General features: G+C 41.8%; 1 protein-coding gene across 1 annotated transcript in view; it reads right to left on the bottom strand.

Annotated features, from left to right (window-relative positions):
- Nucleotides 1–10,433, bottom strand: part of PPP1R12A (protein phosphatase 1 regulatory subunit 12A) — a 113,159-nt gene extending 102,726 nt beyond the window's left edge. Inside the window, exon 1 of the mRNA XM_066549786.1 lies at nt 10,141–10,433. Within this exon, the coding sequence (XP_066405883.1) occupies nt 10,141–10,377 (237 nt within the window). The 5' untranslated portion in view covers nt 10,378–10,433. The remainder of the gene's footprint in view (nt 1–10,140) is intronic.
- Nucleotides 10,434–14,486: the final 4,053 nt, after the last annotated feature.

Here is a 14,486-nt window from a genome sequence, read left to right as displayed (position 1 = left end):
CTTTTATTTGAATCCCCACAGTTTGCCTGCCTTCAACTTTTAGTGGTGCTTTTATTTATATATTGTGTTTTGGAAACCAAAAAAAAAAAAAAAACCCCAATACACACAAGAAGTCGTAACAAAAATCTTTAAAACAAACTTGAAGGAAAAGTATTTTTAATAGGACTACTATAATGCAAGCTTTTCTATGCCAGAGCTTTCTTGGTTTTATGTTTTCATCCAGCATACGCACCTGACACAGCAGGTGTCCTAGCCTAAAAAAGGATGCCAAACCATAACTGCAGCAACAGCTTTTGAAACCTGACATCTTAATAATCACAAGTAGCTTTCCTAGCTCTTGCAAAGTCTTTGTAATTCAAACTGAAGCTGTTATCTTCCCTTGGGAACTGCTCCATACACATCCAGAAAAACTCTTGTTTCCCTGTTCCTTGTGCCATAGAACCTACTAATGATTAGGCTCCAGAAAGTTATGACACTTTGTTCACAGGTACAGCGATTCTCACAAAATTAGGCTTCTTGCAGAAAAAATTCTAATAGTGCTCATCTCCAGCAGTCACATCTTAACAGCTACTTGAGCTTGCAAATGCTATTTAATATAATACAATTGACACGTTTTTTTACTATTACAGAGTACAGCAACCTCCTCAATTGCTGAGAAAACAACTGAGAAAGAGCTCTCCCACCCCCAGATCCCACATGGGTAAGCGATAAAACACTTTATAGAACATATAATTGACATCAAGTTGTTCCCCGTTTTCCCTAAAACTGGTAGTATGTGAATCACCAGTGCTGTATTTACCTAGAGCTACAGATAAGATTTGTTTCTACAGTAACTTCATGAGCTTTCTTAGGAGTCATATTTGATAGATCCGGCCAAAGTCCGCCTTCAATACTGAGTAAGTCTATTGGAAGTGCTAAGCACAAGAGACACTAGACCTGTTAAGTCACTGTCTGCAGAGATGCAGGAAAGCGGTTTCTCTTCCTAAGTGCACAAACACCAGATAAGCACTGTGACACACAAGCATTAGCATTCACTATCGCTATTAAACACATACAAACACAGGCACAGAGAGCCAAGCATGTGCTAGCAGGCTAGGCTGCCTGCAAGGAAGTAGACAATGAGTGACCAAAAAGCCATGTCCAGTGAGGTTCATAAACAAAAACCCACTGACAGCACAACTCACCCCCTCTGCTCTGTTATACTCAGAAACCAAGAAACTGACATGACACAAAAATTCTTCTTTCAGAGGTAAGCACTAAACTTTTATTTTCTACTGAGGAGATCAAGTGCAGGCTCCTCAAAAAAATAGGACCTAAAATAATTCAATTTGCTACAGTAGCTGAATAAAAGTGGCGGGAAATTGGGAAGTTTGGCAAGCTTTCTAGAGACATTGTTTTATATGAGTGGATAACAATGAGATTATTACTTATCAGGAGTCCACATTTGACCTGCAGACACAATGTTGGCACCCCAATTTTCAGCCTTCATTTTGGATAAAACCTAAGGTAATTCATTTTGCCCAAATTTTCAGAAGGTTAAAGCACCATGTTTAAAAACATTTCCAAATAACAGATTAGAAAAACAAGTTAAAGAGCATTGCAAGCAACAACACTTTTGTTAAAACTTGGGACAACATGCTTTGCAGCCTTAAAATAACAACTTTTCCACTTCAGTAGAAAAGTGTAGGTTTTCAGTCAAGAGCACTAAAGCAAATTTCAGGATATTTGTAAGCTGAAAGTTTCAAAGTCTGAGATGGTATTCCAGTTTCAAAAGGGGCCCACAAGGATCCCAGCTTTGACAGAGGAATGCAGCTCCTCAGTGAAAGCCTCATCCAAGCGAACTGCTTCAGAAGGCAGCACTGACCACACACATATAGTGTACACGTCTGTCAGATGTGTTCACCTTGGTTACCAGATGAAGATATTATTTTGCCCAATATAAATACCTATACCTACTTCAAGTGTGAATTTTAAGAAAAGCTAGTAAGGCAAGTTCATCCTATAAGATTGGAGATTTGTTAGAATTACTAACAAACAGGTTTCATGTTAACATTCACCTCAGTCCTTCAGTGAAAGAACAAAAAAAAGAAAACCCTAGGAAATTGAAAAAACAAGAGATATGTCTATCTATCTATATAGATATATCTATCAGATCCACAACACAAAGCTAACACTTGCAAGTAATTCTCTGATGTACAAGAAACCTCAAATACTCAAGAAGTGTATCTATATAGATGACTCCTGTTACTCTTCTAGCTTCACAGTCAGGGCAGTAAAACAAACTCCAAAACTAAATAATCACCCTAGAACTAAAACTTGTCTAATAATCACCACTGGCTGGCTAACTGATCACATCAAAGCAAGCTGTCAGTCCCAGCTCAAGACCCTGAACTACAATCATAACATGAGAAAATCAATCAAAGCATATTTCAGAACGAACTAAAAATAATTTAAAAAAAAATCAGTGAGAGACATGGCCCTTTTGAATGTTTTAGGGCTACAACCATTTCTAACAATAGCTTACAGATAATTTAGTATCAGAATCAATGGTCATGTGCTAGTTATCAATCAAGCATTTAAGCATTCAGAAACTACAGCAGTATAGGAGCTATTTATTTGCCATCTTGAAAATAAACCTACTTCTGTGTGGAGGCCCAAAATGAGGCTACATTTGATTCTCAGAGGCTTCACCCTCTTCTTAAAGCCAACTCCATACTTCTCTCTGTTTAACAGACCTTTAGAAGCCATTAGCCTAACAAATATATTGTTAATGGGGTAAGTGCTAACACCACTCAGGCATAAATGGGAAACTGTCTTGTTCAAGGACTCCATCATATTGCTCTAATTTTGGTTTCGTTAATGAGCCAGCAAAGATTCAGTTTCCAGGATAAGCACAGTGGCTGATTCAGTGCTCAATAACTGAAACACAAGAGCTGGGTACCAAGTCTTGTCAAAACAATGCATTAAAAAAAATTCAACAATGCTTCCCCCCACCAAGTACTGCGAATCATCTTTTGCCTTCTTGTATTGTCTTACAGACTTGAAATTACTGGAAAGGAAACAGCTGAGGAATGCAGCTACTCTTATGCCACGCTTTCCATTGACTGTCATTTCAGGAATGCATATAGGAAAGTAAAGGAGCTTGGAATGTCTCCACCCATCCAGCAGCATCAGAGGCTGACCAGCTTAGGGATGGCTCCACTGCCTTACAACTGCATTCCAGTTTGCATTTTACGGTTGTCAAGATCAATGAAGAAAAATATACTCTTGGGCATCGACAAAACATTTGTTGGGCAAATGCCCTCATATGCTGCATATCTCACTTGGTATGATCTATATTTATACTACAATACAGAAGTAATAAGATGTAACTTACAGATTCTTGGCTGCAAGAATCCCAGAAAGGTGTTGTACTCGTGCCACAATTTCAAAACTACCTCCACACTGCGTTCAGAGCATATTAGTTCATCTAAGCCTAACCCATCTGGACGTGTCCTTGGATAAAACATCAGTATGTGCTAAAACAGGTCATGTTCCTCAATTCCACATGCTATGAGTCCAGCCTCAGGAAACACAATTACACTGACAGAGACAACCAATTTGCTGGCTCTCAGTTTTTGAGAGGATTGCACTAAGTGTCTTACTAGCCTGAGTAATAACTTTGAGAAAGGGAGCAACTGAGAGCATGAGCAAAGGGATAAACAAGTAAAGAACTGCACAAGAGCCTGTTAAACCATCTGTTCCAACTACAACATAGCATATATTGTTAAGCCTGGAATACAGATCCCTCCAGAGGGGTAAATCTACTAGTGATTTATACTGACTGCTTCTGTCTCCTAGCCTCAGATTTAGCTAACAACTGAAATTCAGTAATTTAGTAAAACAGCATTCTTGCTACTACAATGTCAAAATCATAAAGGCCTTAAATCAAGTGTGTTCATATCCATTTTATTCATACATACAAAAGCACACCTCATCTACTCTTACAAGCTGCTTTTTGATGACCTATCATGAGAAAGTGTTCTAATAATACCAAAAATATACTAGAATACATAGAAAACCACAGACAAAGCTGTACTGTAAAAGCAGCATTAATGCTACAGTGAAATTCATATCTAGAGACCAACAGAAATTGTCCCTGAACATTAGCTTCAGTAAATACTAAACTCCTACCAGAAGAATTCATCCTTACATTGGAATGCAGAACTCTTCCTCCATGACTACCAAGTTTAAGCAACCTGTCAGTTACACTAACATGAAAACTGGCTTTAAATACTTTAAGTAATTTCTATATGCTAGAATTCACTTGGGTTATTCTGTTTGTGAACAAGAAATATCCATAGCAATGAAAATACATAGAAATCACAGGTTCAGACTTGACAGAAATAATAAACCTAAAAAGGTAAAGAGATTGTTACTCATTTCTTTCATAAAACACCAAGGAGAACACAATTTTTTGAATACAGTATTTAAATATCCACTATTACACTCACAGTATGTTATGGAAAATCACACCTTTTTCCCCCTCTTCTTGCCTCCCTTTCAACGAGTAAAAAAAAAAAATTAAAATCTTGGATGACAACATCAGTAGGAAGTTAACAAGTACTTACTGTACCATCTGAACCTAGCTACTGTAACTACAGAGAGAAAGATCTGTGGCCCACACAAGAACCAATCACAAAAGAGAATTTAAACAAATATGCCTCTGTAGTCTGATCACTGAGTGAAGTCAACATTACATTTATTCCTGGACTCATTTTCTCTGTTTATCTTGTAGCATAGATAAATAGGGGGAAAAAAAGCCACGATAAAAGAGTAATAAAACAAGCTGAACAAATTACCCCAAAATTCTCAGTGGTAGAACATCCACAATGAGCGCATTAGGAGGTTTGGTGATTAGCAGGTTGGTTCCTATCCAAACAGCAAGACTTCAACATCAGTTTTGTAACTAAGTACCAACCTTTCAGTACGAAATGAAGTCCTCCTACTCAACAGTTTCGAAAAGTTAACAAGTTTACCATATGCACCAGTATTTTCATTCTCTGAAAGAGTAATGGTAGAAGTCATAGCCAGGAGGTTACTAGGATAGCTTTGAGCTATTTCCATAACTTCCTTACCCTTGGATGTTGAGTGCTGCTGCTATGATGCAAACACTCTAGATATTTAAGACTGGCAACCTGGTCTTTGCCCTTACAGCTTGATGTGCTGCAGCCCCAGCTCAAACACGTGACCTGTGCTACCATTCATCAGAAGGAATACGGACAGTGCAGCCCTAACGCCCTCTATCAAATTCTAAGGCAAAGGGACCCAATGCTGGTAGATTTTATGTTCCTTTTGCATCACTGGCTGCAGTCTGAAAGGGTGTTGTACCAAGAACACAGCTGGTGCCAAAGGTATCCACACTCGTTACCATATCAGGTACTAAGAAAATGCCACCAGAAGCCCTGACAGAACTTTTCACATAAACAGTTGCAAAAACTCCTGCAAAGGAAGGTACTTCTTATCTAAGAAATAAATCTCATAGAACCCAAAGGAAATGACAGCAATAACTGTCCTTAATCAGAAAGAGTAAGCAAACATTCTGTGAAACACACAATCTTAATTAGTATTCAGGGATAAACACAGCACAGTCCTACAACAGTGGGACCAAATCAAAATTTCTATTTATCACAGCATACTGTCCTATCTGCAAACTAGCATGTAACTATAATGTTGGTAAAACAGTCTCACCTTCACATTCAAATGAGCACCTAAAGAACTGCGAAAAACCACAATTTGATACAGAGAGATAGCCTTTGAGGAATTTTGTTTAATTAAACTGTAGTTGTCACAGACAAAAAAGACAACATGAATCCTTCAACAGGAGCTGGGGCCTTCCAACAACATCCCCTGTGGTTACACAATGATCCCCATGCACAAACAGCCAAGACAATTTCCCTTACCTCAAAAGCAGTACCCTCCCCAGAACAGGTAAGAGCAGCACAGCAGGACATGCTCTTTCCATGCTATGTGGTGGAATCAGGCTACAGCACTCACCTTCCTCACCCAGAGAGAATGAGGCCAAAAACAAGGTTACCATCTCCTAGGTCTGAGCAGCCTCAGAGAAAAAGGGCAGTCAAAAAGCAGGATGCATAAATTGTGATACCTAACCACAGCCTAATCTCAGCCAGTGCTGAGGTGTGTGCAGGTACTCCACACTGCACATCCGATATTCCCAGGGGAGCAATGTGCACAGGAAATCCAGCCTTCCAGGAAACTGGCCACATCGTGGTCCCTCACCACTACATGCAGCCTTTCTGTAGTGCTGTCCAGAAAGGGTGGGCTCCACTTTCCTGTACAAAGTTCTATGTAACTTCTAGACAAACTACTTTCAGCCATTTAAGCAATAAATTCCAGTCAGAGCTAGTGAACTAAATTCTCTTTCATGAAAGCCAAGGAAAGCAGAAGAGAGTCCAAACTCTGAGGAATGATAGGCGTTGAGCTTTCGGGACGAGAGAACTGAATCCCACTCTGAAGACGTATGTCTGCCTAAGACGAGATCAGGTTTTATTGAAAATATTATATAGCCTCTTCTTAAGATTATTTTGGAATATGCCACTTCTACCCCCCCCCCACTCTGGAGACACAAATACTCTGCAAGGTCACAGCTCACCTTTGAGCTTCTTTCTTTTCCCAAGTTCCCCTTACATTCCATTGTTAAGGCAGATTAAAAAGCTGCACTTCAAATTAGAGCTCATCCTGCATAACAGCTGTCTGAGACGGCAACATTCAAAACTCCCACCTCCACTGGAGTAATGGCATTGACATCTGATTGTAAATTTAAAGTTCTCATTTACAAGTTTTCTGGTCTTACAGATACATACACACAATATGTATATAATGCAGATCATGCAGCACAACACAGTATCCTGCTGCAATATCCTACACTGCACATATACCTCACAGATAGGAAAACAGTACATAACAGTTTTGTCCTTTGTGCTGAAGGCCTAACCTGAGGACTCGTGCAGAGCAAGTTCTTAAAGCGAGCTTTGAACTCAAAATTCTATAGAGGAATAATAACCATAACCTACTGACAATTTTTCCTTTTCTGCAAGATACCAAAGAATTTAATTCATCTGTCCTCAGATATGATGCACTCAAGTCCACTCATTCATGCACGTGCAGATATAAAACAAAATCTGCTCACTGGCAGTGTCAAGGGCTGCAGCAAGTACCTATATATATATCCTCCCTGCTTTCCTCCTCTCAGCTACCAAGTCAAGTAATTGTTTTCCTTCCCATATGCATGAAGAGAAACAATTCTACAGGCAGCTCTCTGATGGTGATGGCACTCTACCCCACTCAGAGAAAAGCTTAGCTAATGGCTTCAGCAACAAAGCTTGATGCTCCATTAAAGACCAGATCTGAAGTTCACCAGAATTTCAGAATTAATGGTACTTCCCCCTCAGCATTTCCAACTACCTGGGCTGTGAAAAATAAAACAAAGCTGAAGTCTCTTCCTATAACTGCCACATGTAGCAGGAAAACCAAAGGCTAAATATTACATTATAACATTATATTATATGTAATATAACATATAACATTTAATTCTATCACTTTTTCAAATATATGCATTTGGTCTCAATAACTGGAAAAAATAAATTGATGGAGGACAAACAGATACAACCCAAAAAACTACAGTAATTTTACCGTCGCTGAGATAAATTTACTTCTCTGAAGAGCAGTGTCTTCTACATGGGATCTGACAGACAACACAAAACAGAAAAAACCCCAACAAACCAAAGAACCACAAAGCAACAGCACTCCACAGCAATCTTAAACACAATAATATGGACTTGAACACAATTACCATCAGTCAGTCAAAAGTGTCAGGAAGAATGACAAGTTTTTGAAGACCTTCCTTTGAGAACAGATACAGCTTTTTTCACGCTGCAGCCAAAATTGATGAAATTAATTCATGCTACAGACTGCATCATGTGTGATTTGCACCTTTTATATGGCATATTAGATGAAAATATGATTTTGTGTTAATAATGAAGTGAAACCATTCAGAGACGTTACAGGCATGGATCTGCTTTATGTTTTTTTTAAAGCAACAGGTAACCTCCACTTACTGTACCGCCTCAAGAGGATTATAACTTCACAACTGATCTTATTTACTTTCAGTATCATAAAATCAGAAAAGGTCTTTTGGTATCACTAAAGGAGGGGAGGGGGAAGGAGGAGCGTGAGCAAGAATTTTAGCAGTGATGTCAATCTTTACCTCTGTTCCCTTAGACTTTGCCCTTCCAAACTGAAAGCTGACTACAATGTACTAAAAAGGGGGAGAATATGCTCAGAATTACCCTGATGAAAGCTTTCTTGTATACAGTATCACAGACATTTTGAAAATGCCTTCTGGACATCAGAAGGCAAGAATGCCATCTCTCATTCTAACAATAGAGTTAAACTAAACGTCATCCTTCCCTACCAATGGCTGGAGTGCAGCAACTTGCAGACCCAAGGATCTAACCAGTTAAGGTATGGCTTCTCATGCAGAGCTCCCTGGAAGCATGACCCGACCATAACTTGATTAGAGGGGGATAAATACAGAAAACCTTACAGCAAAGTGACAGGCTAGCCTGCAGTCAGGTAACCGTGCTGCAGTAACACGCTGACAGGCTTAACCACAACACACACTCATTCTTCCAGTTCAGTTCACAACTGAAAGTAAACCAACACCCTATACAGGGGAGCAAGTGACAACTCAGACAAAGCAAACAGAGCAAAGAGTCATATAATTTTATATCCCATGCTCAAGAGGGGATTCTATCCAGTTCTGCAAGGCAGTTTATGAATTTCTAAAGCCTCACATCCTTGAAAAACCTATATAGGATGAAGAAAACAAATTCACCATCTCATTTTTTTTCAATGTAAGAAACCACCTCACCTAACCATTTTGGGAAGATTTCTACTTGATCAACCTACAACACATAACCATTGAGATATTTTTTTTTAAACTACTAAACAACTTCTAAACTTAAGAACAAGAAGCTAGCCTGTCAGAGATATTTTTTTGTTTTCCAGATATTCAGTGAATCCAATATTGTGTGGAAGCTTTTGGCCTTCTAGAGAAAAAAACTATTCAGGCAAACCCGCATTATCTCCGGATTGCCACAGCCTTTCCTTATTTGGCTAACGTTTTGAGATTCCAATCAGACTGCTATGAAGTTCAACATGCACAAAGCATCCATTTTGAGGAAACTTCACAGCCAGTTTCCCGTCCATTCCCCCCCCCCCGGCCCAAGTGAAAGTTACCTCCCTCGGCACCAACACCCCTCCCACATACCCACACCAGAACAAAGCAATATGGATTGGGTTTTTTATTACTTTCCAACACACGAAAAAAAAATTAAGATCCCCGCTCCCCTTGAAGTTAAGCTTTCATACTGCGGCGGGAGCCATCGGTAACGAAAACAAGCAGCCCCTTCCTGATACGCGTTTCTATATAATGAACAAAACACTGGTTTCCCCTAGAAACCGGAGAGAAATAGATGATCCGTCTCTCAACGCGGCCGCCCGCACACAGGAGCGGGCTTTAATCGGCTAAACTACTGCGGAACCGGGGATCCGAGGGAAGCAGGGAACTACTACCGGGATCCCGGGCAAGGGGCAGCGGCAGAAGCGCCCCTCGAGGGCGGCCCGCTCCTTCTCACCTGCGGTCACCCTCCCACGCCGGGGGGCACCTGCCTCCGGCCCCCTCAGCCCACACGGGGCAGGGCCCGCTCCCCCCAGCCCTCCGAGGGAAGCGCTGCCAAAAGGGTAAAACGAAAGAGGGTCAGCGGCACCTCCTTCCCGCCGCAGGAGAGGCCCATCCGCCCCTTCCGACGCCCTGCTCGCGGGGAGAGGGTGCAGCCTCCCGCCCCTGCAGCCCCGCCGGCCCGGGGCTCGGCCCGCGGCCCCCGGCCGGTCCCAGGCTGACCCTGCCGCCACCTCCCCGCCCCGACACCCCCCAGCGGAGGGAGCGCAGCCGCCTCCGGCCCCTTCCTCCTCCACCTCCTCCTCTGGGGGGGGAGGGGGGGGGGGGGGCACTCGGGCGGCCTCGCCCCCCCTCCGCCCCAGTCCGGCTAGGGGTCCCTCGATCGGCCCAGCACCGACCTGGTGGAGAGCGGTGAGCCCGTCCACATTGGCGTAGTTGATGTCGGCGCCCCGCTCTAGCAATCGCAGCACCTCCTCGGTATCTCCGCTGGAACAGGCGGCCAAGAAGACGGCGCCGTCGTCGAACTTCACCTTGGTCTTCTTGCGCTTGACCACGGGCGGCTCCAGGTCGGTCTCGGAGCCGATCCAGCGCTTCAGCTGCTCGTTCCGCTTCTGCTTGGCGTCCGCCATCTTCATACCCCGCTCGCGCCGGCCCCCTCAGCCACGGCCGCGCGGAGCGTACACACTTTATACCGCCACTATCCCACAGCGCACCGCGGCCGCGCGCGCTCACCCGCCCAGGGAGGGCGCAGGGCGGGTGGGGAGGGGAGAGGCGGGGCGGTGGTGCTCATTAGCATAATCCCGCGAGATTGCTGGGGGGCGGGCAGCGGGGCTGGGCCGGGCCAAACCGAGAGGGGAGTGGGAGCTGGGAATGGGAGTTGTGAGGGGAGAGTGGAAGTTAGGAATTGAGAGGGGGAGTTGTGAATTGTGAGGAGGGAATGGGAGTTGTGAGGAGGAGTTGGGAATTGGGAGTTGTGAGGGGGGAGTTGTGAGTTGAGAGGGGGAGTTGGGAGTTGTGAGGGGGGAGTGGGAGGTGGGAGTGCAGCCCCGCCTCCTGTCCCCTTCGCTGAAGGCGCTGGCCATTCCCACCTGCGACTTCTGTCACCTGCGGCGAGGTCGGTGTTTCCGCCTGCGCTCGCAAACGGGGCACATGCAGCCACTTGACTGGAAAAGAGGAAATAAATGGAGCAACCTGCTTGAGGGTCCTTTGTTTTGGGAGGTTAGACAGGACCACCTCAGACCAGCTTGATGTACGAAAGCACCAACTACCATTTGCTTCTACACTTCAGGAGGCCCCAGGGAAGCTGGAGGTGGACTCCTTGTAAGGAGCTGTAGTGATTGAACAAGGAGTAATGGGTACAAATTACACTAGATATTTTTGCAAAAAATTCTTTATTGTGGTGAGACACTGGAACAGGCTGCCCAGTGAGGTTGTGGATGCCCCAGCCCCGGCAGAGATCAAAGCCAGTTTGGGTAAGGCGTTGACCAACCTGGTCTAGAGGGAAGTGTCACTGCCCATGGCAGGGGATTGGGATTAGATGACTTTTAAGATCCATTCCAACGCCATAACATTCCATGATTCTGTCATTCAACATGGCAATGGACAAAGCCCTGTGCTTATTGTCCGTTTCACTTACAGTTCACTTCCATGATGTCAAAACCCAGGAGTAGCACAGCCATCCTTTCTCTTGGGAGAAAACAAATAGTTACAAACCACGCAGCATTTGAAGATACGAAGACTAAAACGTTTTTGTTCAGAGTTGCAACTTCTAGGAACCAAGCTATAACAGATAATAAAGTTTTTTCTATGCACAGCCTGGTTTTTTTAGCTAAAAGCAATATGTATTTTGCTTTAAATGGAATAATCTCTGGGGATAAAATGTGGTTTTGAACTTACAGGAAAATAAGTTTTATTTTCAACTAATTATAGGAAACAAAGTATAGTTTGAGAGGGTCATCAAACCTCATACACTTCAAATTTTGCATGATTTTTCTAATTGCAATCTCTCCTTCTTATGGTGGGCAATCGTGCAGCCAGCTCAGGCTCTTATTTCCATTTATATTGATAAAGATGTCTGACATTTCACAAGAAGTAGTAGTTGCAAGGTACCTGCAGCAACGTGCTGTTCTTAAGGTCTTTCAGAACAGATTTTCATCTGGAGATATTTGCATAATATCCATCAGACTTACTCATACAGCAGTGCATGAGATACATGCACTGACAGTTTGCAGGCGTAATGTGATTGAGAACAAAAGACAACATCTGGTTGTCAAGATGAAAGATTTGCCAGAGAAAGATTTGCAGTCGAAGTAGGTGGATGAAAGATTACCTGGCACCTAATTTATACCTTCCCGTTGGCAGCCTGTGTGACTATCCAGGGGTACATGTTAGATTCCTGGGTTTGAAAATATGGCTGACTGCAAAGCACAACTCAAAGCCGGTCTTTGCAGTGTTTATTACTCCCACGAGTGATTTAGCTGTGCTTTGGCATTGCACTGGTACCATCAGCATGGCATGGACAGCATGGCTGGGAGCTTGGCTGCGGCACCTGACTCATGTCTAAGGAGGGAATTTGTGCAGGTTCCAGCCTCCTGCTGTGGTCTTGTCCTTGTGGGCAAACTCCCCTGGGGGCAGACTCTCAATCCAGTGCCATTTCTTAAGGACTTGGAAACTATAACCTGGAAAAAGGTAATGCAAGATAAAAGCCACATTCCCCTGCCCCAAATGTCTCAGATATTTTAAAGTCACCTCCCCATCATGCTGCTGCTCTCTCAGTTGGCTGTCTGAAAATTTGACTCTTCAAGAAACCTCATATCTGAAGAATGCTTGATTTCAGCACACAACATGTAAATAGAGTGCTTTATTAGCAACAAAGTAATTCTAGGCAAATTGATAGGCACATGTTCAAAATGCACTCTCTCAGGAATTTCAATGTCATGGAGCAAGTTTCTGAGTTTTCATTAGAGTTCCAGTACCCTCTGCTTGATTTCAATTTTCCAGCTCAGCTTTTTCTTTCTGGTCATGGATCCTCTTTTAACTCCAACTTGCTCTTCTTGGCTTGTTAGTGAAATGCAGAGGTTCTACAGCTCAGTTTTGTTCTTAAATATCATGCAGTTAGTTTGGTTTTAAAAAACAGGTCTCATACTTTCCTTTTATTCTTCTTTCAGGAAAGTTTTTTCACTGATTCAGCTCCAGCTTTTCAGAGAACTTCAGCAAATATTTTTCCATGCACTGCAGCTATTTGTATGTTCCACATTCTTGACATTATTTTCCTTGTCTTTTTAATTTTTTGGATTGCACCTCATGGTTGGGAGTTATGTTTGAGGGGTTTTGCAGACACTACAGGCAAGATATTATTCATTTGTACAGTCAGCTGAAACTCACATATTCCATATATATTGAATATAAATGTCTTTTGGAGAGAGTTGTGTGCTCTGCTGGAAATTATACATAGTACTTAAATCTAGCAAAGCATATGGTCTTCCTTAAGCAAAAAGTAGAGCTGTCATTCATGTAAACTAGTTAATCTCTGCAAGAAGGGAATAATAATACTACTTCTAATAATATTTTTAATTTCTAATTTTTTCCTATCTCATATCTCCCATAAATGTTTGTAATTTCAATAGCAAAGCCATGTTGGGCCATATTCTTTACCCCATTGTTATGCCATTCTACCCCATGTCTAATGTCATTCCATTTCATTGTAAAATCAGTGTAGCTGAGAGAAGATGAGACAGTCTACAGCTTCTAATTCCATACTAATTGAGATAAACATATGTAAATACCAATAATAATTTTGGTAGAAATATGAAATTATTGTCCCATTATCTAAGCATGGAGTGTTAAATTCATTTGTGCAGAGGGTTAGAGCAAACATATATAAAAGCTGTCTTTGAAGACCATATTAAAAGCGAGTATCAAATTAATTCTGAAAGAGTCAGTACTGCAAGAGTCACAAGAGTGAATTAGATAACTGCATAAGTGTGCATTTGTGTGTTTACAATAATCACAGCATGCTAGCAAGAGATACTTAACCATGTGAGCTACATTATATGTGCAACTTAAGAACATACTAAGTTAGATCTAGTTTTATCAGGCTTTTTTGATGTATTGCTACCAGACTACCCAACACACTAGGTGTGCTGTTAAATCCCTTGTTTGCATGTATATACACAACACTAAAGGTGATTAAGTATGTAATTTTCCACATACGAATATTAGCACTGAATTCAGTAGGGCTACTTTTCTGTAGAGGTAATGATGTAAACATTTCACAGAGATAGCATCAATGTGTATACACATTTCCAGTTAATTTAACAACAGGCTTCAAGTGATCAATACAATGATTTAGCAATGAGATTATTATCAGTGTGCTTTCTGGATTTCTATCTTTTCTTCAAAGCATAACAACCATTATTCAAAGGTATTTCACACAGATTCCTAGACAACAGATGTTCTCAGATGAAGCTTTTGCACTACCCAAAATCATCATCTTTTGGGATGTAGAATTTTGTTCTGACCTCCAACTGGATAATTGCTGATTTGTCTCTCATTTTGAACAGCATTACACACAGTGTGGCTTCTAAAAATTTTGTCTTAACATTTTTCTCTCCCCATTGAAGGAAAACGAATATATCAAAGTTAATGCCATTAATTCCAGCTCTGGGAAAAAATGGTAATTTGAATGATAGTGACAAATATTGCATATATATATTGACACAAAACTTTCTAATAAATTTAAGAG

The sequence above is a fragment of the Molothrus aeneus genome, chromosome 5, assembly GCF_037042795.1.
Source record: "Molothrus aeneus isolate 106 chromosome 5, BPBGC_Maene_1.0, whole genome shotgun sequence".
NCBI classification, from domain to species: domain Eukaryota; kingdom Metazoa; phylum Chordata; class Aves; order Passeriformes; family Icteridae; genus Molothrus; species Molothrus aeneus.
The sequence above is the reverse complement of the archived record's forward strand: the minus strand, read 5'-3'. Positions and strand labels throughout refer to the sequence as shown.